The sequence below is a fragment of the Nematolebias whitei genome, chromosome 19 (genome assembly GCF_014905685.2).
Source record: "Nematolebias whitei isolate Nwh7 chromosome 19, NemWhi1, whole genome shotgun sequence".
In the NCBI taxonomy this organism is placed as follows: Eukaryota; Metazoa; Chordata; class Actinopteri; order Cyprinodontiformes; family Rivulidae; genus Nematolebias; species Nematolebias whitei.
Genome location: NC_056516.1, coordinates 40,401,499 through 40,428,927, shown reverse-complemented (window position 1 = coordinate 40,428,927; position 27,429 = coordinate 40,401,499). Strand labels below are relative to the sequence as shown.

Genomic DNA, 27,429 nt, shown 5'->3' with positions numbered 1-27,429 from the left:
ACGTCCTTTTCAGGGACACCACCAAGTCATTGGTTCAGGTATGTTGACGACACCTGGGTTAAAATCAAATCTCAGGAAGTCCAACATTTTACTGACCACATCAACTCTGTGGATAAATACATCAAGTTCACACGAGAAGATGTAAAAAATGGCAGGTTGGCTTTCTTGGACTGCGAGATCTCAGTCTCTGATAGAGGACATTTGCAAACCGAGGTGTACCGCAAACCCACCCACACAGACCAGTATTTGCAGTTTGACTCCCATCACCCTTTGGAGCACAAGTTAGGAGTCATCAGGACTCTGTACCACAGAGCAGACAGCATCCCCACTAGCTCAGGAGCCAGGCAGAAGGAGAAATCCCACACAAGACAGGCTCTAGAGCAATGTGGATATCCTAACTGGGCTTTCCTGAAAGAAGAAACCTAAACAGGACTCCAGTCAGCATCAGGTGAAAAGGAGGAACCCAGACCCAGACCAGTGGTCATTCCATATGTTGAGGGGGTATCAGAGAAACTGAGACGTTTATTTTCTAAACATAACGTCCCAGTGGCTTTTAAACCCCAAAATACATTAAAGACTGGTTCATCCCAAAGATCCAGTCCCCCGGCACAAACAGAGTAATGTTGTGTATGTTGTTCAGTGTCAGGAGGGTGATCAGTCTTACATCGGGGAAACTAAACAGCCACTGGCCAAAAGGATGGACCAGCACAGAAGATCAACATCATCAGGCCAGGACTCTGCGGTCTACACTCATCTCCAGGCCAGAGGTCACTCTTTCAGGGATGAAGATGTTCACATCCTGGACAGAGAGGAACGATGGTTTGAGAGAGGAGTAAAGGAGGCCATCTTTGTGAAAAGACACCGTCCATCATTAAACAGGGGTGGAGCCTCCAGGTTCAACTGTCCCCCTCTTACAATGCTGTGATTGCTAGTATCACTCAGCCCTCTGTGAACAGTAAACAGCCATCAGGTGCTAATGATCCATTGTTAGGCTGATGGTCCTTCTTGAGCATGTGATCAGCTGGTTTTTGTTGTCAGCAGCAAAACTGGTTGATCCACTCTGAGAAGGTGCTATTTAAGAGACTGAGCTGAATACAGCACCTCAGACTGAGGAAGTCTTTCGGATGACAGACGAAACGTTTCAACATTTTTTTGCTTTGTTGTTTTGCTTTTTGAAAGTCCAGAGGACCAGATTGAACTTTTTTGGACCTCAAGGAACTGTTACAACCAGGCCTAGGAGCTGCTAAAGCCAGGTCCAGGACTGATGCTACCAACATCAGCATTTTCTTCAACATAAAAGGAAATGGCAAAAAGAAATGTGAAGCAAAGTTGACCGATGACTGAGGAAGAGTTTGAAGAGAGGAGATCCTTGGATTTTATGACTGGTGAGATAGCAGCAATCTCAGAGCAAAAGAAACTCATAATGGACTTAATGGGGGATGTTAAAGAATTGAAGAGACAGCATGTTGAGAAAGCCAAGCAGATAGTTCACTTGGAACATCGTGTGGCTGACTTAGAACAATACAGTAGAATGAATGATGTTGTAATTAGTCGATTGGAAAGCAAGCCACATTCATGTGCTCGGTTGGTGACACAGGCAAACACTAATGAAGAAATGGATGAAGACCAGAGATCACTTGAAAAAAAGGGAATAACATTCTTCAGTAATAAGGGCATTGTCATTGATAACAGTAGCATTGAAGCTTGTCATTCTCTTCCACAAAAAAAAAAACAAAGGAATTAAACCAGCCATTCTAATCCAGGTTTCCAATAGGAAACATAAAAATGCACTCGTAAAACATTGGAGGAAATTAAAAGGATCCAATGTCTATGTAAATGAACATTTTACAAAAATCAAAGCAAATATAGTAATACGAGCACATTTTCTCAGAAAGCAAAAGAAAATACAGTCAACATGGACCACAAACTGTAAGGTGTACATCAAATTAAATGGTTCGCCTGAGGAAGCCAAGGTTCTGCCCATCAGACAAATGGAAGAGCTGGATAAATAGCAGTGATACAAGAAGACGGAACAAGGTAACTTCTGCTCAACTTTGTGAAATCCAATAATATCCACATGAACATGAGGTAAACCAAACATAATAAGGAAATGAGCAAACTTATATTGACTGGAACTGAGTGCAATTATGTCAAAACAACTGATAGAAGAACTGGACACCTTCATTTACATTGAACATAAAGTGGTGGATATAGAAAACAATGGTGGAAATGTATTTTTAAAATATGGATACTTACAAAGACTAGGACTTAAAAATATACAATGTGAATAGTATGGTTAATACAAATCTTTTTCCAGAAATCAAAGATTGTGAATATTATAATGAAGAGCAATTTAATGACATTAAAATAGCAAGCAGAGGTTTCTCTATCATTCATTTTAATAGTAGATGTATAAATGCAAGTTTATCTAAAATAACATACTATTTAAAACAGTTGAACATAAGTTTTACCATACCATACCATTTTATTTATAGAGTACTTTAAACAGCGACAAGGCCAACCAAAGTGCTGTACAAACAGGTAAAGCACACAGCAACACATAACATAACCTACAATCAAAATATAGAAATAAAATAATAACGGATAATAACATAATGATTAGCACAGTGTGATGCATACAGGTTCAGCACAGATTATACATTGTTGAAAGCCAGGGAATAGTAGTGGGTTTTTAAACGGGATTTAAAAACTGTGAGGGAGGGGCCTGTCTGACAGGTAAAGGTAACTCGTTCCACAGTCTAGAGCCTGCGACAGAGATCAGGTCTCTCTTGTAAATGAGTCCTCATGGCTCAGTGGGATTTACCTGTCTAAATAAATGTTGAATGAATGAATAAGACGGGTTCCTGGAACTGTGAGAATCAACTGGTCCGTTGACCTCAGAGAACGCAGTGAGACATATGGCTGCAGCAGATCAGTGAGATAGGAGGGGGCAGAGTTGTTCAGTGATTTATAGACATAGAAGAGTATTTTGAACTGGATATGAAAGTGAACCGGTAACCAGTGCAGTGAGGCCAAAACTGGTGTAATGTGCTCTCTTTTGCCTGTACTGGTTAAAAATGGGGCTGCTGCATTCTGGACCAGTTGTAGTCGTACAATGGAGGTCTGACTGATACCAAACAGGAGTGAATTGCAGTAATCAAGCCTAGATGTAATGAATGCATGTATTACTGTCTCCAGGTTCTTTTTGGACAGTATGGGCTTCAGTTTAGACAGCCGCCTCAGTTGGAAGAAGCAGGATGTAACGATCATGTTTACATGATTGTTAAGTTTCAGGGAAGGGTCCATTATCACGCCCAGATTAGTGACTCTTTGTTTCTCTAACGAGGCTAGAGCGAAGAGGTCGATGCAGTGGTTGACAATCGTGTACAAGATACAAGTTTTAGTACAATAGCAGTTTCAGACACCTGGTTAAATGATGAAAATATAAATAACTTTTTCAAACAGAAATATATGGATTATATTATATGAATAGAAGTTAAAAAAAATTAGGGGAGTTGCTTTTTTTTAAATACAGAAATTAAATGCAAAATTACGAATGTCAATAGTTAATGATGTAATGGAAATATTTATGTTTGAGATATTAAATGAGAACTCTAAAAATGTTATAATCAGTTGTGACTATAGATCACCAGGTTCAAATATAGATTTATTTACTGATAGAATCATGGAGCTCTTTGAAAAGAGTTGTAGCAGCGAGAAAATCTGACTCAGACACTGATGGTTGAGTTTTCGACAGATGAGGAATAAATGTACAACTTCTGTCAAAGCAGTAAAACACAACTATTTCTTATCTCAGACCTCCAAAAATCTAAATGATCCTAACAGATTCTGGAAAACCATCAAATCTCTCTCAGGCACCCCCCAATCATCTGACCTCCCATCACAACTTCTCGTTAACTCTGTTCCTGTGTCAAATAAGCACGAGATCCTGAACTGTTTCAACAAACATTTTGTTGCTTCTGGTTCTTTATTTGACACAGTCACTAATGGAAAATCAGCCACTTCACTTAATAAACTTCTACAAATCAAATCCCTCCTACAAGTCAATCCTCAGTTAATCACACCTTCTCTTTTTCTCCATTCTCAGTCAGTGAGGTGAATAAACTGTTAAAAGATCTTGATCCTAAAAAATCTGCAGGTCCAGATGAACTTCCACCTTATTTCTTAAGGCTGGCTGCTCATATCATCACAGTCCCTGTGACCCACATCTTCAATCTCTCCATAAGACAAAACTCCATCCCAGACTCTTGAAAACAGCCTTTGTTCTTCCTTTGCTGAAGGGAGGAGACCCCCCCCCTCACTGAACAACTATGGACCAATCTCTAAACTCTGTATTTTAGCCAAGGTTCTAGAAAAACTGATAAACTCTCAAATCAAAAATGACCTGGACTCATTTAACATCTTACCTCCACATCAATCTGGTTTCAGGAAACAACACAGCACAACCACTGCTTCACTGAAGGTTCTTAATGACGTTGTTGAAGCACTGGATGCTAAAGATTATTGTGCTGCTCTTTTCTTAGACCTGTCTAAAGATTCTGACTCTGTGGATCAGAACATCTTGTGTCATAAACTCTCAGAAATCGGTTTCTCAGAACACACCATTGGTTGGTTCTCTAACTATCTTTCAGACCGGAGGCAATGTGTTCAACATAATGGTACTTCCTCCAGTTATTTAACAGTCAACAATGGTGTACCACAAGGCTCAGTCTTAGGACCCACCCTCTTTACAATTTATATACATAATGTAGGTAAAAGCATCCCTAATGCATCCATACATTTCTATGCTGATGACACCGTTGTTTGTCAAGCTAAAACAGTTGATAAGACTTTCCAGCTTTTGCAATCTGCATTTGACATCATCCAGTCTGATTTGTTCCGACTCAAACTTGTTCTAAATGCCAACAAAACCAAAGGGATGCTATTATCTAACAGGAAGTCGGTCCCAGCAGTTCTTCCTCTGATCTCATCCTCAAATCAGAGTCAGAGATTCTTTATTGTCATTTGCACCTCATGTGGTACATGTGGTGGAGCGAAATTATATACACAGGGTCCCCGTTACATCCAACAATAAAATGTATAAGAAAAACAGTAATAACATCTAAGATATGAACTAAGAAAAACATCAACTAAATATACACTAAGCACTCATAACATAAAACATTGAACATCAGCACAAACATGAACATGAGTCTGTGAGCAGATGTGCACGCATGAACATATCAACATTGAAACAGATCAGCAGCAACATGAAACAGATCAGCAGCAACATGATGTGATTTTCCTCAGTGATTATTCTGGTTAGAGATTCATGAGTCTAACAGCCTCAGGGTAGAAGCTGTTCCTCAGTCTAGTGGTTCTACACTTAATGTTCCTCAACCTCCTTCCTGAGGGGAGTGGGGCAAAAAGTGTGTGTGTGCTGGGTGAGTGAGGTCCTTCATGATGCAGGTAGCCCTCTTCCTGCATCTGGAGGTGTAGATGTCTGTGATGGTGGGGAGGCTGACTCCGACAGTCTTCTGTGCAACTTTCACCACTCTCTGCAAAGCTTTTCTTTCTGCAGCTGTGCAGCCTCCATGCCACACATTGATGCTGGAGCACAGGATGCTCTCCACTGCACACCTGTAGAAGGAGGTGAGGACTGAGCTTCTCAGACCAGCTCGTCTCAGCCGTCTGAGGAAGTAGAGTCTCTGATGAGATTTCTTGATCAGGCTGGTGGTGTTTTTGCTCCAGCTGAGGTTGTCATTCATGTGTACACCCAAGTACTTGTAGCTGGAGACTTCTTCCACCGCAGATCCTCTTATGTTCAGGGGGGTGTAGGTGTGTTTGTTCCTTCTGAAGTCCACAATCATCTCCTTTGTCTTCCTCACATTGATGTGAAGGTTATTCTCTTTGCACCAGCTCTCCAGGTGTTCCACCTCTTGCCTGTAGCTGGACTCATCATTGTTTGTGATGCATCCCACCACCGCTGTATCATCTGCAAACTTTACAATGTGACAGCCTGGATGGGTAGCTGCACAATCATACGTGAGCAGAGTAAACCTGAGGGGGCTCAACACACATCCCTGAGGAGAGCCAGTGCTGAGGGTTATGGTGGAGGAGGAGAAGTTGTGCATCCTCACTAACTGTGGTCTGTTTGTTAAGAAGTCTAGCACCCAGTTGAAAATGGAGGGGCTTAGTCCTAGTATGGATAGTTTGTCCATCATGTTTTGGGGGATCATGGTGTTGAAGGCGGATGTGAAGTCCACAAAGAGCATATGGACGTAAGAGTTTTTCTGCTCCAGGTGGTTGAGCGCAGTGTGGACCACAGAGGAGATGGCATCCTCTGTTGATCGGTTCTCACGGTATGCATACTGATGAGGGTCCTTGTTGATGTTGATGGTTGTTTTGATGTGAGTCATGACCAGTTTTTCGAAGCATTTAGCCACTATCGGGGTGAGGGCCACTGGCCAATAGTCATTCAGACCAGTAGCTGTAGAGCTTTTTGGGACTGGGATGATGGTGGCAGTCTTCAGGCAGGTGGGAACTGTCTCCAGGGTAAGTGAGGTGTTAAAGATGTCTGCCAGCACCTCACAGAGCTGATCGGCACATTCCTTCAACACTTTTCCGGGGATGTTGTCTGGGCCAGTTGCTTTGTGCGGATTAATCCTCCTGAAAGTACTCCTTACTTCTGCTGAGGTCACGCTGAGATGCTCTTCATCCGGTGGTGAGTCTGGTGCTGGGTGGTCTGTTCGGGTCTTCAAAGCGTGCATAGAACTTGATGAGGGCATCAGGCAGAGATGGGTCTTTGGGGCATTGTTTGCTCTATCCTTTATAATCTGTTATGCACTTAATGCCCCTCCACATGCTCCGAGGGTCTTGTGAGATTAATTGACCCTCGATCCTCTGTGCATATGTGGCCTTGGCCCTCTTAATACCAGCAACCAGCTCTTTTCTTGTCCTTCTCAGCTCCTCTGAGTTTCCAGACCTGAAGGCAGTGTTCCTGGCTTCCAACAGGGGGCGCACCTCTGCATTCAGCCAAGGTTTTCTGTTTGGGTAGCTTTTAACATATCTGATGGTGGAGATGGTGTCGGTACATGTACTAATGTAACCCAGAACTGAGGACGTGTATTGGTCAAGATCAAGTGATCCTCCATTTTCAGCAGCTTCTCTGAAAACCTGCCAGTCTGTTCAGCCAACACAATCTCTCAGTATGGGGCCACTGTCCTGGATCCAACATTTAACTTTCTTTTGTACCGGTCTGGAGCGTCTCAGCGGGGGCATGTAAGCAGGAGCCAGGAAGATTGAGATGTGGTCTGACAGTCCTAGGTGGGGGCGGGGTTTGGCTTTGTATGCATCTTTTACGTTCGCGTAAACACGGGCCAGCGTGTGGTCTCCACGTGTTGGAATTGCCACATGTTGATAAAAGCTTGGGAGACAGTCCTTTAGATTCACGTGATTAAAGTCTCCGGCTACCACGTAAAGAGCCTCGGGGTGTTTGTTCTGCAGCGAGCTGATGATATCATGAAGCTCCTGTAGTGATTCATTAGCATTAGCGTCCGGAGGAATGTAAACGACAGTGATGAAAGTCACCGTGAACTCGCGGGGTAGATAATGTGGCCGACATTTCACTGTTATTTGCTCCAAAGCCTTCGAGCATGAGCTATTTACAACAGTACAGTTCGTGCACCAACTTTTACTCACGTAAATGCACACTCCGCCTCCCCGTGATTTCCCCATTAGCTCGCTGCAGTGGTCCGCTCGAAAAAAAAGTCTGTCATCCAGCTGGAAGACTGTGTCCGGCGTTTCGCTTGTAATCCATGTTTCTGTGAGGCAAAGCACCGCACACTTCTTCATCTCTTATGAGGCACCCGCTCTCAGACGAAGTAAATCCATGTTGTTGTCCAACGAGCAGACATTCGACAGAAAGAGAGACGGCATGGGGAGTTTACCGGCTTTAGCGTTAGCTCGTAGCCTCACCATAACCCCCGCCCGGCATCCTCTCCTCTTAAGACGGGAGCAGCGCTTCCTCTTCTCCCCACTGGAACGCCTCTGCTGCAGCTTCCAGGTAGATGACTTTAAGATCTGCATTCTGCCGAGCGTAGTTTTGAGTTTGTTGCTGATTTTTGCTATATTTCGTGGCAAATCCGCTCCTATTCTCATCAGTTCGGTTCGGCTATAGTTCACACGCATAAATCGTGTGGAGTCAGGCACAGAGTCAATATCAAAACTTCTAAAAACTGGGATGGTACCGGGAGCCTGTGAAGCTGCAACTGCTCTGAGCGTGGCCATCTTGGACTTGGACTTCAAATGATGTCCCCATTGAGTTTGTTGATTCCTATAAATATTTGGGTATCTTGGTCGACTCACATCTCTCTTTTAAGCTCCACGTGGAAAACTTGGTAAAGAAACTGAAGTTAAACTGGGTTTCTTTTTCAGAAACAGATCCTGTCTAACTCTGAATGCTAGAAAACACCTTGTATCTGTGACTTTCCTTCCCTCCATTGAGTACGGTGACATTATTTACATGAACGCTCCTACAAGCACCCTGAAAATGTTGGATGCTGAAGATGTTGGATGCTGTCTATCATGGTGCATTAAGATTCATAACTGGCTGTAACTAGTACCCACCACTGCACCCAGTATTCACTGGTTAACTGGTCACCATTAACTTCACGCAGACTCTCTCACTGGTACATTTCCATCTTTAAATCACTTCTTGGTCTGCTGCCTTCATACATCTCCTCCTACATGTCTCTGTGTGAGTGCAGCTACAGCGTGCGCTCTCAGGACATCATTACCTGCAGTGTTCCCCCAGTGAGGACTGAACTAGACAAAAGGACCTTCTCCTACTCTGCTCCTGTTTCCTGGAATATCTTGTAAAAACATCTGAAGCTCTCGACCTTTGACCTCTCTAAGTGGCTTCAAACATCTGTGAAGTTCCTGCAAGAACCAACACAGACATGTTCCTGTTTTTAGTTTTCTACAATCGCCTTAGAATCTAGCTGTTTGTTACTTTTTTGCATCTTATTTGTAAAAAAAATAAAATAAAATCTGTATGCTTTTTTATAATTGTCTATTGTTGTTGCTGTTGTCGTCATTCTTTGTTGAAATCAGGTCTCTCTTGTAAATGAGTCCTCGAGGCTCAATGGGATTTACCGTCTAAATAAAGGTTGAATGAAAAAAACTTTGTGTGAGGACTTTAATATTGATTTGAGAAATCAAACTGAGTCAAATAATATTTTTACATTTATTAATTCAATGCATAGTTTGAGTCTTTATCCATTAATACTTAAACCAACAAGAATTACAACACAGTGCTAAAGTGATTGATAATATTTTTACTAATGTAAGAGATGTTGAGGTGATGAGTGGGATTTTGATGACTGACATAAGTGATCACTTGCCAGTTTTTACAATTTGTAAAAATTATCATTGCAGTAAAAAAGTACTATAATGAAGACAAAAATTATAAATACATCAAAAAAAGCTTTGGATCAAATGAAAGATGATTTGAAAAAAAAAAATTGGAAGGCTGTGCATGTTGATGATGTAAACAGAGCCTATGATGTTTTTATGAATATCTTGAGAACTCTGTATGAAAAGAATTATATGCAAAAAAAAACTTAAGAGAAATACTGTTGACAAGCCATGGATGACAAAAGGGTTAAGAAATGCTTGTAAAAAAAGAATTACTTGCACTCATGTCTCTTCAAATTAAGTACAAAAAAAGAAGAAGAGAAACACAAGTATAAAAACAAGCTGGTATGGATTACAAGAAAACAAGAAATATTATAGTGACTTACTAAACAAAGTAAGGGCGACATGAAAGCAACATGGGGAGTAATGAAGTGTTTTGAAAAATCATGAAGTAATTTTTTTTTCATTCAACCTTTATTAAGACAGCTAAGTCACATTGAGCCTAGAAGACTCATTTAAAAGCGAGATCTGTTTAGACAGACAAAACGTAGTGAAACTGGACATATGTAGGAATTGGAGGGAAAAAATTCCTATCAGACTTTTTTTTTATCCTGCTTGAGAAGAAAAAACTTTAATATTAAAAAACACCTTGCACAAACATGCACATAGTGACGTAGATATTCTGCAGAGGGGGGAGACGACGAGAGCGGTGAGCATGATCATAGATGCTCTCGAGGGCACTGTAAGAGTTCCGATAAAGATGTAATAATCAGCCAATGTCCTCCGGTGAGATCCATAAACATTCTCGAGGTATGTCGAGGAATGGCCAAGAATAATGACTATGAGAAACCAAGAGTCCTGAAATGATGACACAATGTTTATTCAGCTGGTTTCATTTGGTTCATCCATCCATCCATCCATTTTCTTACGCTTATCCGGGGTCGGGTCGCGGGGGTAGCAGCCTAAGTAGGGAGGCCCAGACTTCCCTCTCCCCAGCCACTTGGGCCAGCTCTTCCGGGGGAATCCCGAGGCGTTCCCAGACCAGCTGAGAAACATAGTCCCTCCAGCTTGTCCTGGGTCTTCCTCTGGGCCTCCTTCCAGTGGGACGTGTCCGGAACACCTCACCAGGGAGGCGTCCAGGAGGCATCTTAAACAGATACCCAAGCCACCTCAACTGGCTCCTCTCGACGTGGAGAAGCAGCGGCTCTACTCTGAGTCCCTCCCGGATGATCGAGCTTCTCACCCTATCTCTAAGGGAGAGCCCAGACACCCTGCGGAGAAAACTCATTTCAGCCGCTTGTATCCGAGATCTCATTCTTTCAGTCACAACCCAAAGCTCATGACCATAGATGAGGGTGGGAACGTAGATCGATCGGTAAATTGAGAGCTTCACCTTTTGACTCAGCTCTCTCTTTACCACAACAGACCTGTACAGCACCCGCTTCACTGCAGACGCTGCAACTATCCGCCTATTGATCTCACACTGCATTTTTCCCTCATTTGTGAACAGGACCCCAAGATACTTGAACTCCTCCACTTGGGGCAGGACCTCCTCCCTGACCCAGAGAGGGCACTCTACCCTTTTCCAGCTCAAGACCATGGCCTCGGATTTGGAGGAACTGAACTTAATCCTGGCCGCGTCGCACTCGGCTGCGAACCACTCCAGCGAAAGCTGTAGATCACGATTTGATGAAGCCAATAGGACCACATCATCTGCAAAAAGCAGGGACGCAATCCTAAGGCCACCAAAATGGATCCCCTAAACACCTTGGCTGCACCTAGAAATTCTGTCCATAAAAGTTATGAACAGAATCGGTGACAAAGGGCAACCTTGGCGAAGTCCAACTCTCACCGGGAACAAGCCCGACTTACTGCCGGCAATGCAGACCAAGCTCTGACACCGGTCATACAGGGACCTAACAGCCCGTATAAAAATGCCCGGTACCCCATACTCCCAGAGTACACCCCACAGGGTTCCCCAAGGGATGCGGTCAAACGCCTTCTCCAAGTACACAAAGCACATGTAGACCGGTTGGGTCCCACGCACCCTCCAGGACCCTGCTGAGAGTGTAGAGCTGGTCCAGTGTTCCAAGACCAGGACGAAAACCGCATTGCTCCTCCTGAATTCGAGGTTCGACTATCCGACGGACCCTCCTCTCCAGAACACACGCCACGGCCCCCCGTTATGAATAGGGGGACCACCACCCCAGGTCTGCCAATCCAGGGGAACTTCCCCCGATGTCCACGCAACATTACAGAGTCGCGTAAGCAACACAACCCTACAACATCCAGAGTCTTAAGCAACTCCGGGCGAATCTCATCCACCCCTGAGGCCCTGCCACCGAGGAGCTTTTTAACTACCTCGGTGACCTCAGCGCCAGAGATTGGAGGGCCCGAACCAGAGTCCCCAGGCTCTGCTTTCTCTGTGGAAGACGTGCCGGTGGGATTGAGGAGGTCTTCAATGTATTCTGCCCACCGACGCACGACATCCCAATGCAGACATGTTCCTGTTTTTAGTTTTATACATTTGTCTTGGAATCTAGCTGTTTTTTTGTTTTGTTACCTTTTTCCTTTTAGCCATCCTATTTGTTAAAAAAAAAAAAAAAAAAAAAAAAACTGTAGTATGAGTTTTTATAACTGCTTATTGCTGTTGCTGTTGTCCATTGTTGTCATCTTTCTTTGTTGAAATCAGGTCTCTCTTGTAAATGAGTCCTCGAGGCTCAATGGGATTTACCTGTATAAATAAAGGTTGATTGATCCCGAGTTGAGGTCAGCAGCATACCACTCACACTATTAACAGTGTTGGTGGTGTACCGCTTCCCCCCCCCCCGAGATGCCGCATGGTGGACCAGAATCGCCTCGAAGCCGTGCGAAAGTCATTCTCCATGGCCTCTCCGAACTCCTCCCACGCCCGAGTTTTTTCCTCAGTGACCACCCGAGACGCGTGTCACTTGGACTACCGGTACCAATCAGCTGCCTCCGGGGTCCCACAGGCCAAAAAGGCCTGATAGGACTCCTTCTTCAGCCTGAAAGCATCCCTCCACCAACAGGCCAAAATCTTGCAGCTAAAATACCAAAAGTAAATAAAGATGTGAGTCATACAGTCATGGGTCGTGCCAAAGCATTTTTCTCAGTGACACTGATAAAGAGGAAATACTGAGTATTGTAAAATATCCTTCAGATAAAAGATCAAAAGACTGGATGGACAGGGACATGATGTTTGTAAAGGATATAATGAGTTATGTTATTGAACCAAAGACCCAAGACCCCGATGATGAGACAAATAAATGGACCTAGTGTTCCCTTGCCCAGACGTGGGTCACCGGGGCTCCACTCTGGAGCCAAGCCTGGAGGTGGGGCACGCGGGCGAGCGCATGGTGGCCGGGCTTTTACCCATGGAGCTCGGCCGGGCACAGCCCAATGAGGAGACGTGGGTCCCCCTTCCCATGGGCTCACCACTTGTGGGAGGGGCCAAAGGGGTCGGGTGCAATGTGGGATGGGTGGTGGCCGAGGGCGGGGGACCCTGGCGGTCTGATCCTCGGCTACAGAAGCTGGCTATTGGGACGTGGAATGTCACCTCACTGGTGAGGAAGGAGCCTGAGCTGGTGTGTGAGGCTGAGAGGTTCTGGCTAGAAATAGTTGGACTCACATCTATGCATGGCTCGGGCTCTGGAACCAGTTTCCTTGAGAGGGGCTGGACACTCCTCCCCTCTGGAGTTGCCCCTGGTGAGAGGCACCGAGCAAGAGTGGGCATACTTACTGCCCCCCAACTTGGTGCCTGTGTGTTGGGGTTCACCCCAGTGAATGAGAGGGTGGCCTCCCTCCGCCTACGTGTGGGGGGACGGGTTCTGACCGTCGTTTGTCCTTATGCACCAAACGGCAGTTCAGATTATCCACCCTTTCTGGAGTCTTTGGAGGGGGTACTGGAAAGTGCACCTCCTGGGGACTCCCTTGTTCTGCTGGGGGAATTCAATGCTCATGTGGGCAATGACAGTGAGACCCGGAGGGGTGTGGTTGGGAGGAACGGCCCCCCTGATCTGAACCAGAGTGGTGTTCTGTTGTTGGACTTCTGTGCTCGTCATGGATTGTCAATAACGAACACCTTGTTCAAGCATAAGGGTGTCCATATGTGCTCTTGGCACTAGGACACCCTAGGCCGCAGTTCGATGATCGACTTTGTCATCGTCTCATCTGATCTGCGGCCACATGTCTTGGACACTCGTGTGAAGAGAGGGGCAGAGCTGTCCACTGATCACTACCTGGTGGTGAGTTGGCTCCGATGGTGGGGGAGGATGCTGGTCAGACCTGGCAGACCCAAACGTATTGTGAGGGTTTGCTGGGAACATCTGGCAGAGTCTCCTGTGAGACGGAGTTTTAACTCCCAACTCCGGGAGAACTTTGAACATGTTCGGAGGGAGGTGGGGGACATAGAGTCTGAGTGGACCATGTTTCGTGCCTCTATTGTCAAGGCGGCTTACCGGAGCTGCGGCTGCAAGGTTGTCGGTGCCTGTTGTGGCGGCAACCCTTGAACCTGATGGTGGACACCGTCGGTGAGGGATGCTGCCAGGCTGAAGAAGGAGTCCTACTGGGCCTTTTTGGCCTGTGGGACCCCGGAAGCAGCTGATGGATACCGGCAGTCCAAGCGACATGCGGCCCGGGTGGTCGCTGAGGCAAAAACTCGGGCATGGGAGGAGTTCAGAGAGGCCATGGAGAATGACTTCCGCATGGCTTCGAGGCGATTCTGGTCCACCATCCGGCGTCTCAGGGGGGGAAAGCGGTACGCCACCAACACTATTTATAGTGGGAGTGGTGTGCTGCTGACCTCAACTTGGGATGTTGCGGGTCGGTGGGCAGAATACTTTGAAGACCTCCTCAATCCCACCGGCATGTCTTCCACTGAGGAAGCGGAGCCTGGGGACTCTGGGTCGGGCACTCCAATCTCTGGTGCTGAGGTCACCGAGGTGGTTGAAAAGCTCCTCGGTGGCAGGGCCCCGGGGGTGGATGAGATTCGCCCAGAGTTCCTTAAGGCTCTGGATGTTGTAGGGTTGTGTTGGCTTACGTGACTCTGCAATATTGCGTGGACATCGGGGGAAGTTCCACTGGATTGGCAGACCAGGGTGGTGGTCCCCCTATTCAAAAAGGGGGACCATAGAGTATGTTCCAACTACAGGGGAATCACGCTCTTAAGCCTCCCTGGTAAGGTCAATTCCGGGGTTCTGGAGAGGAGGGTTTGTCGGATAGTCTAACCTCGGATTCAGGAGGAGCAGTGCGGTTTTCGTCCTGGCCGTGGAACACTGGACCAGCTCTACACTCTCAGCAGGGTCCGGGAGGGTGCGTGAGTGTTTGCCTAACCAGTCTACATGTGCTTTGTGGACTTGGAGAAGGCGTTCGACCGCGTTCCTTTGGGGTCCCTGTGGGGGGTATTCTGGGAGTATGGGGTACCGGTCCCTTTGATATGGGCTGTTAGGTCCCTGTATGACCGGTGTCAAAGCCTGGTCCATATCGCCGGCAGTAAGTCGGGCTTGTTCACGGTGAGAGTTGGACTCCGCCAAGGTTGCCCTTTGTCACAGATTCTGTTCATAACTTTTATGGACAGAATTTCTAGGCGCAGCCAAGGTGTTGAGGGGATCAGTTTTGGTGGCCTTAGGATTGCGTCTCTGCTTTTTGCAGATGATATGGTCTTATTGGCTTCATCAGATTGTGATCTACAGCTTTCGCTGGAGCGGTTTGCAGCCGAATGCGATGCGGCCGGGATGAAAATCAGTTCCTCCAAATCCGAGGCCATGGTCTTTAGCCGGAAAAGGGTAGAGTGCCCTCTCCGGGTCAGGGAGGAGGTCCTACCCCAAGTGGAAGAGTTCAAGTATCTTGGGGTCTTATTCATGAATGAGGGAAAAATAGAGCGTGAGATCGATAGGCGGATAGGTGCAGCATCTGCAGTGAAGCGGGCGCTGTACAGGTCTGTCGTGGTGAAGAGAGAGCTGAGTCAAAAGGCAAAGCTCTCAATTTACCGATCGATCTACGTTCCTACCCTCATCTCAAATGTGTCCTTTTTGCAGATGACACCACATTTTTTTGTTTGGGTAAAGATATAAAACGGATGTTGGAATTGATGAAGACAGAATTTGATAAAATACAAACTTGGTTTAAACTTAATAAATTATCATTAAATTTAGATAAAACTAAATACATGATATTTAGTAACAAAAAGAGAACTGTTGATGATCCATTTAAAATTGAGGGTGTTGAGATTTGTAGAGTTAATGAGATGAAATTTTTGGGTGTAATCATTGATGAACAGCTAACATGGAAAAATCACATAAATTCTGTAAGAACAAAAATATCTAAATCTATTGCAGTACTATACAAAGTCAGGGAATTATTAAATGATAAAGCTCTGTACATGTTGTATAACACAATCATTGTTCCACATTTAATCTATTGCATTGATGTTTGGGGGAAAGCGTGTAAAACATTTACAAAACCTATTTTTATTTTACAGAAAAGAGCTGTAAGAATCATCACCAGAAAGCATTACTGTCACCCATCAAGCACATTATTTCATCAACTGAAGTTATTGAAGTTCCATGACTTGGTAGATTATAGTATTTTATCAGTTATGTATAGAGCTCAAAATAACACATTACCATTAAATATCCAAAGAAATTTTGTTAAAAGACAAAGTTGTTACAATCTTAAGGGGATAGAGATATTTGTCAAACCAAAATTCAGAACTAGTCTGAAGGGAAGGTCTACCTCAATCCAAGGAGTTGGATTGTGGAATGTTCTAGAGAGTGATGTGAAAAATGCCAAGTCAATGTGTACATTTAAGAAAAAGATCAAAACTGAATTGTTAAAAAATATATATGAAGTAGATTAGTGTGTGTTTTGTATTAGAATTAGAAAAATTAGGAAGAGTTATTCATTTTGTTCTGTTACTTGAAGATTATTATGTCTGAAATAATTGTTGGAAAAAAGGGGCAGATATAATGAGATTTTTTCTTCTTTCTGCTGCCTTTCATTTTAAATCTTTTGTATCCTTTTTTTATATTGTTATGGAATTGTTTTGTACTTTTTTAAAATTAATAAACTATATACCATACCATACCATACCATACCATCTATGGTCACGAGCTTTGGGTTGTGACCGAAAGAATGAGATCTCGGATACAAGCGGCCGAAATAAGTTTTCTCCGCAGGGTGTCTGGGCTCTCCCTTAGAGAAAGGGTGAGAAGCTCGATCATCCGGGAGGGACTCAGAGTAGAGCCGCTGCTTCTCCACGTCGAGAGGAGCCAGTTGAAGTGGCTTGGGCATATGTTTAGGATGCCTTCTGGACGCCTTCCTGGTGAGGTGTTCCGGACACGTCCCACCGGAAGGAGGCCCAGAGGAAGACCCAGGACACGCTGGAGGGACTATGTTTCTCGGCTGGCCTGGGAACGCCTCGGGATTCCCCCGGAAGAGCTGGCCCAAGTGGCTGGGGAGAGGGAAGTCTGGGCCTCCCTACTTAGGCTGCTACCCCCTCGACCCGACCCCAGATAAGCGGAAGAAAATGGATGGATGGATATTGAACCATTTACATATATACGCAATTTATCGTTTTCAACAGGAACATTTCCAGAAAATATGAAAAAGATAGTTTCTCTTCATAAGAACAGTGAGAAATGTGTGTTCACTAATTACAGACCAATATCCTTGTTGACACAAGTTTCAAATATATTATAGAAATTATTTGTAACCAGATTAGTTTGATTTCTAGATAAACAGAATATTTTAAATAATAGTCAATATGGGTTTAGAGCAAATAATTCAACATCAATGGCACTCATGGAACTAATAGAAGAGATAAAAACTGTTGTTGATCAAAAACAGTATTGTGTTTGTGATGATTTAAAAACGTCCTTTGACACTATTGACCACACCATTCTCCTTGAAAAACTGAATAAATATGCATGAGGGGATTAGCACTACAGTGGGTATCCAGTTATTTGAATAATAGGAGACAGTTTGTACAGGTAAAAGATGTAAGATCAGAATTTTGTGTTAATGGATGTGGAGTTCCTCAGGGCTCTGTGTTGGGACCAAAGTGGTTTATTTTATATGTGAATGATCTGGTTAATGTGTCGGGGCTTTTGAAGTGAGTTTTATTTGCAGATTATATCACTTTTTTTTGTTCGGGTGAACATATTGAATGGATATCCTGATGCATGCTCAATAATCCAGGTAGAAAAATGCATTTTGGGGTTTAAAAGCCACTGGGACGTTATGTTTAGAAAATAAACGTCTCAGTTTCTCTGATACTCCCTCAACATATGGAATGACCACTGGTCTGGGTCTGGGTTCCTCCTTTTCACCTGTTGGCTGACTGGAGTCCTGTTTGGGTTTCTTCTCTGCTTTCAGGAAGGCCCAGTTAGGATATCCACATTGCTCTAAAGCCTGTCTTGTGTGGGATTTCTCCTTCTGCCTGGCTCCTGAGTTAGTGGGGACGCTGTCTGCTCTGTGGTACAGAGTCCTGATGACTCCTAACTTGTGCTCCAAAGGGGCACACTTTGTGGACAAGGTGAGGGATGTCATCATGGAGACTGATGAAACAATGGTCTCTTTTGATGTCACATCACTCTTTACGTGCATTCCTGTTGATGATGCAGTAGAGGTGGTCAGTTTAAAATTAAAATCAGACACCACTCTGAGCAGCAGGACCACACTTTCTACAGAACAACTGTGTCAACTCTTGAAACTGTGCCTGCAGTCAACCTACTTCACATATGGGGAGCAATATTATAGGCAGAAACATGGGTGTGCTATGGGGTCTCCAGTTTCTCCTAATGTTGCCAACCTGTACATGGAGGAGGTAGAAAAGAGAGCCTTAACGTCCTTTTCAGGGACACCACCAAGTCATTGGTTCAGGTATGTTGACGACACCTGGGTTAAAATCAAATCTCAGGAAGTCCAACATTTTACTGACCACATCAACTCTGTGGATAAATACATCAAGTTCACACGAGAAGATGTAAAAAATGGCAGGTTGGCTTTCTTGGACTGTGGGGTCTCAGTCTCTGATAGAGGACATTTGCAAACTGAGGTGTACCACAAACCCACCCACACAGACCAGTATTTGCAGATTGACTCCCATCACCCTTTGGAGCACAAGTTAGGAGTCATCAGGACTCTGTACCACAGAGCAGACAGCGTCCCCACTAGCTCAGGAGCCAGGCAGAAGGAGAAATCCCACACAAGACAGGCTCTAGAGCAATGTGGATATCCTAACTGGGCCTTCCTGAAAGCAGAGAAGAAACCCAAACAGGACTCCAGTCAGCCAACAGGTGAAAAGGAGGAACCCAGACCCAGACCAGTGGTCATTCCATATGTTGAGGGAGTATCAGAGAAACTGAGACGTTTATTTTCTAAACATAACGTCCCAGTGGCTTTTAAACCCCAAAATACATTAAAGACTGGTTCATCCCAAAGATCCAGTCCCCCGGCACAAACAGAGCAATGTTGTGTATGCTGTTCAGTGTCAGGAGGGCTGTGATCAGTCTTACATCGGGGAAACTAAACGGCCACTGGCCAAAAGGATGGACCAGCACAGAAGATCAACATCATCAGGCCAGGACTCTGAGGTCTACACTCATCTCCAGGTCAGAGGTCACTCTTTCAGGGATGAAGATGTTCACATCCTGGACAGAGAGGAACGATGGTTTGAGAGAGGAGTAAAGGAGGCCATCTTTGTGAAAAGAAACCGTCCATCATTAAACAGGGGCGGAGGCCTCCGGGTTCAACTGTCCCCCTCTTACAATGCTGTGATTGCTAGTATCACTCAGCCCTCTGTGAGTAGTAAACAGCCATCAGTGTGCTAATGATCCATTGTTAGGCTGATGGTCCTTCTTGAGCATGTGATCAGCTGGTTTTGGTTGTCAGCATCAAACTGGTTGATCCACTCTGAGAAGGTGCTATTTAAGAGACTGAGCTGAATACAGCTCCTCAGACTGAGGAAGTCTCTCGGATGAGAGACGAAACGTTTCTACATTTTTTTGTTGATTTGCTTTGTTTTGTTTTTTTGAATGTCCAGAGGACCAGATTTAACTTTTTTAGATATTGAATGGATGTTAGAGATGATACAGGCAGAATTTGTAAAAATACAAACTTGGTTCCAACTTAATAAATTATCATTAAATTTGGAAAAAACAAACTACATGATATTGAGTAATAGAAAATTATTGAAGTCCCATTTAAAATTGACAGTATTGAAATTTTTCATTAATTCATTCAACCTTTATTTAAACAGATAAATCACATTGAGCCTCGAAGACTCATTTACAAGTGAGACCTGTTTGGACAGACAAAAACAGTGGTTAACTGGACACATGCAGGAGTTGGAGGCGAAAAAAATTCCTATCAGACTTTTTTCTTGGCTGAGAAAAACTCCTAATATTGAAAAAACACATCGCACAAACAAGCACATATTTACGTAGACATTCTGCATCAGAGACGAGAGCGGTCAACAACGCTTATAGATGCTCTTGAGGTCACTGTAATCAGTCAATGTCCTCCGGTGAGATCCATAAACATTCTTGAGGTATGTCGAGGAATGGCCAAGAATGACCCCTGAGAATCCAGAGTCCTGAAATGATGACACAAAGTTTTTTCAGCTGGTTCATCTGGTTATCAGTTGGAAATTCCTCAGGGAGGGGGTGGTGAGCGTCAGATCACATTTTCTCCAGGCGATTAATTCATAGAATTAATTAAATAAAATGTTTGGGTGTTGTTATTGATGAGAAGCTGACATGAAAATCTCATGTAAATTACTCAAATTCAATTTCAATTCAATTAAAAAAAACTTTAATAATCCCAAAGGGAAATTATTTGTTGTTGTAACTCGTTATCCTCATTTCATTAAGAGATGTTATGGATACTGATGCTGTAGACAGGAAGGATCTCTTATAAAGGTCCATCCCACAGTGGATTTTAAGAAACTGGCTGCAGATGCTGTCCGATCCGTCCACCCAGACTCGGCTGGCCTCTCGGTTCCCCTGGGATGTAGGACCGCCCGAATGCTGGGAAGAACTCCTCTCAGAGCGATGGCCACTCCTCCCAGCAGTCTGCTGAGCTCCTCGTCTCTGCGGACAGCCAACTGTAGGTGCTGAGGGACGATCCTGTCCTTCTGCTGTCATGAGCCGTGTTTCCTGCCAGTTCCAGGATCTCAGTGGTCAGGCACTCAAGCACAGCTGGCAGGTAGATGAGAATGCGTCCACAGAACATCCTTTTCAACTCATTTGAGATTTGGGGCTGTAGCTGAGATATTATTTGAGCTTTTGAGATGTTAATCAGCTGCTGTTGGTTGTAGAAAACTGCCTTGTTGCCATGGTTACGCATCATAACAAATGTCCAAAACTAAAAAAAGTTTCAGTAAAAATCCTTCCAGCTGCACAGCATCTGATATCAGAGGAAACAATCATCCAAAAAAATGTGAATTTACATCCAGAAAAAGAGGAATTAAAGTTTCCAAAAGCAAAATCTCAAAATGAAAGTAACAGAGCTGCTCCAACATGCAGCCACCTGGAGCGGCACAAAGAATAAAAATAAATCAATTGCATTACTGTATAAAGTAAAAGAGTTTTTGAATGACAAAGCTTTGTATATATTGTATAATGTAATGATTGTTCCATATTTAATCTATTGTATTGAAGTTTGGGGAAATCATGCAAAACAATTACAAATCCTATTTTCATTTTACAAAAAAAGCTATAAGAACTATTAGTAGGAAGTGCTATGGTCACCCAACAAATATATTATTTCATCAATTGAAATAATTAAAAGTTTATGATTTGGTTGAATAATATTTTACAAGTCATGTATATAGCTCATAAAATATATTACTTTTAAATATTCAATTAAAATTTGTTATAAAAGAGAGTCATTATAACCTTAAGGGAACAGAAATGTTTGTAAAACCTCCATTTAGAACTAGTGTGAAGGAGCTGTGTTGTAGTTCAGGGAACAGGATGTGGAGTTGCCTTGATATCACCATAAACATTTCTAAAACAATTTATATGTTTAAAAAGATGATTAAGTTAAAATTGTTAGAAAAGTATGATATCGTGAAGAATGTCTGATGTTTTTTGTTTTCGCTTTGGGGATTGTTCAAGCCTGACTTGTTGTTTGTAGTTATTTTATATATATTTACATAAAGAGCAGACATAAGAATTTTTTTCTTCTTTCTGCACCCTTTTCTTCCAATGTTTTTTTTCTTTTTGATGAATTTGTTTCTTTTGTTTATTTGAAATGAATGAATAAATGAATTTAAAAAAACCTTCAGGCTCAATGAGATTAACCTGTAGAAATAAAGGCTGAATAAATGAAGACCATGAACAGGACCAGAGACGGCCCAGGCAAAGTCCAGCCCAAACTGAGAAGCAGACCCTGCTGCTGGCTGAGCTGAAAGATTCAAACCAAAGAGAAGGTTTGTCCTCTATGCAACTCTGAAATGGTTTCATGATGTCACATTTTCCTAACGACTGTACCGAGCTGCTGCATCCAACAGCTCCTTTATTACAGCAAACTGGAACAAACAACCTCAACAGAGACACCTACCCTGAGGAAGGAGTCCAAGCACCCATTAGACATACTCTCCATGATGATCATCGCAGTGTTTCCTGCAGAGACACCACAGAGGAGGAACACTCAGGAGAAGGAGGTGATGAAGAGGCAGAGGAAAAGAGGAAGGAAACACTGACCGGATGTGGCCAACATACAACAGCATTAAACATGTCACAGTCAGAACAGCTTCCCCATCCACCTGCAGGACCCTCCGCTTTTACCTGACATGATCTGCTTACCGGTGGTGATGACCCCCTCCAGCCTGATGATGTTGGCGTGGTCAAACTGCCCCAAGATGCCGGCCTCGCTCAGGAAGGAGCACCGCTGTTTTTCAGAGCAACCGGCCCTCAGAGTCTTGATGGTAACAGGAAGTTCCCTCTTACTGGGCAGCTTCAGGCAGCCGCAGCACACCTCCCAAAAGTCACCTGGGGGGGGGGGGGGGGGTTGTGTCACAGGTTAGTATCTGCAGGTCCAGTAGCGGGTTTCAATCTATACAAATCACCATGAAGAGGACTGTTTCTGAAGCACCTGTGTGCACGATCCTGTCGATCTTGATGCTCTGGTTGTCCAGCTCCTTGGCAAAGGCGTGCACAGCCTGAAGCAGGTCCTCGCACATCTCAGGGTCCATGTAGGTCCGTCGGGTCGGGATTTTAACTGCAGCCAAACACAAACGGAGAAATCCTCCATGAAACGACTCAACAATGAGAGCTCTGCTCCGGCTGCAGGACACTCTGAACAAAGAAAGTGAAGATCAAAGTCCAAGGCAGCAGCTGCACAAATGGACTCCGGTACCATTAGAGTCCAGATAAAGCAGCAGAGCAGCTTGTTAACAGAAAGTCTGGGTTCCTCTAACAAGCACTTCCTGTCTGGTGATTGGTCAACATTAGAGCCGTGTGCCAAGAAGCTCTTTGATGTTGAGTTCATCCTCCAGAACCGTCTGGTTCGGAAGCAGCTGGACCCGCAGAACTCTGCCATCTTGTGATCTTTAAACTCTGCACAGACTAATTTAATTCTGCTTCCATTAGCTCACAGAGTCCTGCAAAGAATATTATCTGTATAACAAGTGTGCACACACACATGCCGTGTGAAACTGGGGCAAACAAAATGGTTTAAAAATGCTGAGGAAACAAAGAACTTAAAGAAACACGCGAGTACACTGTAAGGATTTAAACTGATAAAATTTGTTTCTCTTAGTGACCCTCTGACCTTCAGGAGGAACATCTAACCCTCTGACCTTCAATAAAGAATGAAGACCAGCGGTTCTTAGCGGTCCAGTTCTTGGGTAGAACTACAAAGTTAGACTGAGAAACTAAACGTGTGGCTGATGGAGATTATCCCAGAAACATCCGATCGTTTCCATCCTCCAAATGAGCAGGATAACGTTAGGAAGGTTTCCATGGAAACGATCTGCTTTCTGCATCAGCTGCTCGAAAACTGGGCAGTGAACTATGACCATGAAGCTCCATGTCACATGACCTCTGACCCTGTCAGTGCTCGTTAACGATAGTCTTCTTGGAACAGTCTGATCTGAGGTCAGAAATGTGCTGCAGCTCAAACAAGGAGTGAAGAACCGACCTGAAGGGGCAAGGAACCAATGTGAAGAGGTGAGGAACCTCGTTGATGGGATGAGGAACTCACCTGAAAGGGTGAGGAACCCAACTGAAGGGGTGAAGAACCAACCAGGAGTGAGGAACCCTCCTTAAGGAGAGAGGAGCCCTCCTGAATGGGTAGACAAAAATCTTCCTTAAGGGTGAAGAATCCAACTGAAGGGGCGAGGAACCGTCCTGAAGGGGTGAGGAATCCAACTGAAGGGGTGAGGAACCCAACTGAAGGGGTGAGGAACATACCTGAAGAAGTGAGCAACCCTCCAAAAGGGGTGAGGAACCAACCTTAAGGGGTGAGGGACCTACCTGAAGGAGTGAGGAACACTTCTGAAGGGGTGAGGAACACTTCTGAAGGTGTGAGGAACCCACCAGAAGGGGTGAGAGACCCACCTGAAGGGATGAGAGACCCACCTGAAGGGGTGAGGGACCTACCTTAAGGAGTGAGGAACCTTCCTGATGGGGTAAGGAACCCTCATGAAAGGGGTGAGGGACTAGAGGATTAAATTTTTTCGGGAGTACAGCGGGTCACGTGATTCCGGCAGGATTCTCATTATAACTCACGTGGCCGGGACGTGACCGGACTGAAAGCTAAAGGGAGCAGACAGGAGCGATACTCTGCTGGCGGACGTGCCAGCTTACCTTCGCTGCGCTCCTCACCTCCATGCCCGGAGATCTCGCTTCAGACGCCAGGGAAAACGTGCTGGTCAGCTGGTGAAGCTGAAAGCTCTGCGCGCTGCATCTTCCTCTCCAGCTGGCGGTCATGGTCTCCAGCTTCCCGCGTGCCCGGACCAGGTAACCAGCGGGAGTTGTCAGCCGTTGCGCAGCTCGGACCGACCTGGAGGGGCTGTTATTGAAAACCTGCGGCCATTAGCGCGCGCTAACTCCACCGCTGCTAGCTCCACTTTGGACAATATCCGGATGCGTTTGGTCAACGCAAGATCTGTTACCAACAAAACTTTTATCCTCAGGGATTACTTTCAAGAGCACGATTTGGACTTTCTGTGCATCACAGAAACTTGGATGTCTCCGGGTGAGTCCAGCGCCTTAACGGAATTACTACCACCAAACTGTTTGTATTTTAATGCACTGCGGCCATCAGGCTGGCGCGGTGGTGGATTATTAACAATATTCAAATCAACTTTTGACTGTAAACAACTGCCCATCCCAGTTTCCCGCGCCTGCTATGAACTGAGCGTCTTTGAACTCGGACATTCACCTGCGACATTATTTGCACTCGTCTACCGCCCACCTCGGTCTAAGGATTTCATAAATGAGTCTTCTGACTTCTTGGCTGAAATCACACCAAAATATGAGCATCTTTTTATTATTGGGGACTTTAATTTGCACGTGTACTGTCCTGAGAAGCCCTTGGTTAAGGACTTTTTAGATTTATTGGACTCATTTAATTTAACTCAGCTTGTAAATGAACACCTCACAAAGAAGAACGCAGAGATTGCTTACCAAGCGAGGATTCTGAAGAAGGAGAAAAAAATACAAGCTACATGGACTAGGAACTGTAAAATATTGATAAAACTTAATGGTTCTCCTGATCAGGCCAAAGTCCTAACTATCAAAAATGTTTCTGAGCTGGAGAAATATAGATGAACAATGTGGTTTACTTTTTTTAAATTTTGTTTTTCTGTCAGTCTGGTGTCTGTACATGCTGATGAGGTGAACGACATATTATTTATCCATGGGTGAAAGTACACAATTTAAGTGTTTCGATTTTAAAGATCACAAGTTTTATGATATAGAAACTGATATAGACCCAGAGACAAATTTCAGTCATAATACTAAACCACACTGTGAATATTATTCTGAAGGCAGTGTTAATGTGGGGTTGGGGGGCTTCTCACTTATTCATTTTAATAGTAGGAGCATGCAAAGCAATTTCTCTAAAATAAAAAGCTGCCTTCAAACATTTGATGAGAAATTTAGTGTAGTAGCAATCTCAGAAACCTGGATCACTGAAGGAAATGAACTGTTGGATGGTCTGGATGGATATCAAATGTTTGTTCAAAACAGGTTTAACAAAAGAGGAGGAGGTGTTGCACTGTTTATTCAGTCAGGACTGAAATGTAAGGTTATTGATAAAATGACATTTTCAGTTGATAACTTGATGGGATGTTTATCTGTTAAAATTGAGGGTAATAGATCTGAGCATATGTTAATTAGTTGTGTTTATCGAACTCCTAGCTCATGCATAGATGAGTTTAGTAAGAAAATATTAGAGATGTATGAGAGGTATAATGAAAAATTTACTTTTATTTGTGGGGATTTTAATATTGATTTGTTGAAATATAATGAACATAACAAAACAACTGAATTTGTCGACACAATGTTTGGTTTAGGTTTCTATCCATTAATATTAAGACCTACTCGAATAACCAAAGACAGTGCTTCACTGATTGACAATATTTTTATAAATAAGTTCAATGTGAAAACAAAAAGTGGACTGTTGATAACTGATATTACTGATCATTTGCCAGTGTTTACTGTGTTGGATACTAGTCATCAGTTTAATTTAAATATGACAAAGCCAGCTCCTAATCTAGTTAGAGCTAAATCACCTGAAGCTGTGGAAGAAATGAAAGCAGAGTTACTAAATTATAATTGGCAAAATGTTTTTGTTGATGACGTCAATGAGTCATATAATACATTTTTGGAAATATTTGAAAGAAGCTATAATCATCATTGTCCCTTTAAAGAATACAAACAAACATCAAAAAACCGATTGACTCCCTGGATGACAAAGAGTCTGGAAAAGTCGTGTAAAAAGAAAAACAAGTTATATAAGGATTTTATTAGGTGCCCAACCCAGGAAAAAGAAGAAAAATATAAAAAATATAAAAACAAATTAACATCAGTGCTGAGAAAGCAAAAACTATATTATTATGATACGCTATTGCAAAAATACAGCAATGATATTAAGGGTACTTGGAAGATAATTAATAGTGTCATTAAAAATCATAAAGACAGAGATTTTGCAATGTGTATTAAACATAATAACACCACAATGGAAAATAAAGAGGATATTGTTGAAGTCTTCAATCAGTTCTTTGTTAATATTGGTCCTAATTTAGTAAATGAGTTGCCAAAGGCTAGAGATGAAAAACTCAATTATACATTTAATAATATTAATACAATGTTTCTTGGAGGAGTGAGTGAAAGTGAGGTAATCGAAGTAGTTAAAAAATTAAAAAATAAGAAATCCAAAGACTGTAATTATATTGATATGGCTATTGTGAAAGAAGTCATTTATAGTATTATTAAACCTATTACCTATATCTGTAATAGATCATTCTTAACTGGAGAATTTCCTGATAAAATGAAAGTAGCCAAGGTGTTTCCAGTCCACAAAAATGGTAATAAGCAAAATGTAACAAATTATAGACCTATTTCATTGCTACCACAGTTTTCTAAAATCCTGGAAAAAATATTCATAAAAAGGCTGGACTCCTTTCTTAATAAAAACAATATATTAAATGAACACCAGTACGGCTTCAGAAACAACTACTCCACAACTTTAGCTGTGATGGAATTTGTGGAACACGTTGCTGCAGCAGTTGATCGGAAACTTAATACAGTGGGAGTGTTCATTGATTTAAGTAAGGCGTTTGACACTATTGACCATGAACGACTACTGTGGAAATGTGAACAATATGGCTTACGGGGGGTTACACATCAGTGGTTAAAGAGTTACTTGAGTAATAGATTACAATATGTACAAATTAACAATACAAAGTCACAAACTGAAACTATAAAATGTGGTCTTCCTCAAGGCTCGGTTCTAGGACCTAAATTATTTATACTTTAT

General features: G+C 43.4%; 1 protein-coding gene across 1 annotated transcript in view; it reads right to left on the bottom strand.

The window, feature by feature from the left end:
* The window catches only part of LOC119425558 (ephrin type-A receptor 7), a 103,514-nt gene that overhangs the window by 8,369 nt on the left and 67,716 nt on the right, over window positions 1–27,429 (bottom strand). The window contains exons 7-9 of the mRNA XM_037693084.1: window positions 22,537–22,662; window positions 22,248–22,433; window positions 22,003–22,064 (exon numbers count right to left, since the gene is read on the bottom strand). Coding sequence (XP_037549012.1) covers window positions 22,003–22,064; window positions 22,248–22,433; window positions 22,537–22,662 — 374 coding nt within the window. The remainder of the gene's footprint in view (window positions 1–22,002; window positions 22,065–22,247; window positions 22,434–22,536; window positions 22,663–27,429) is intronic.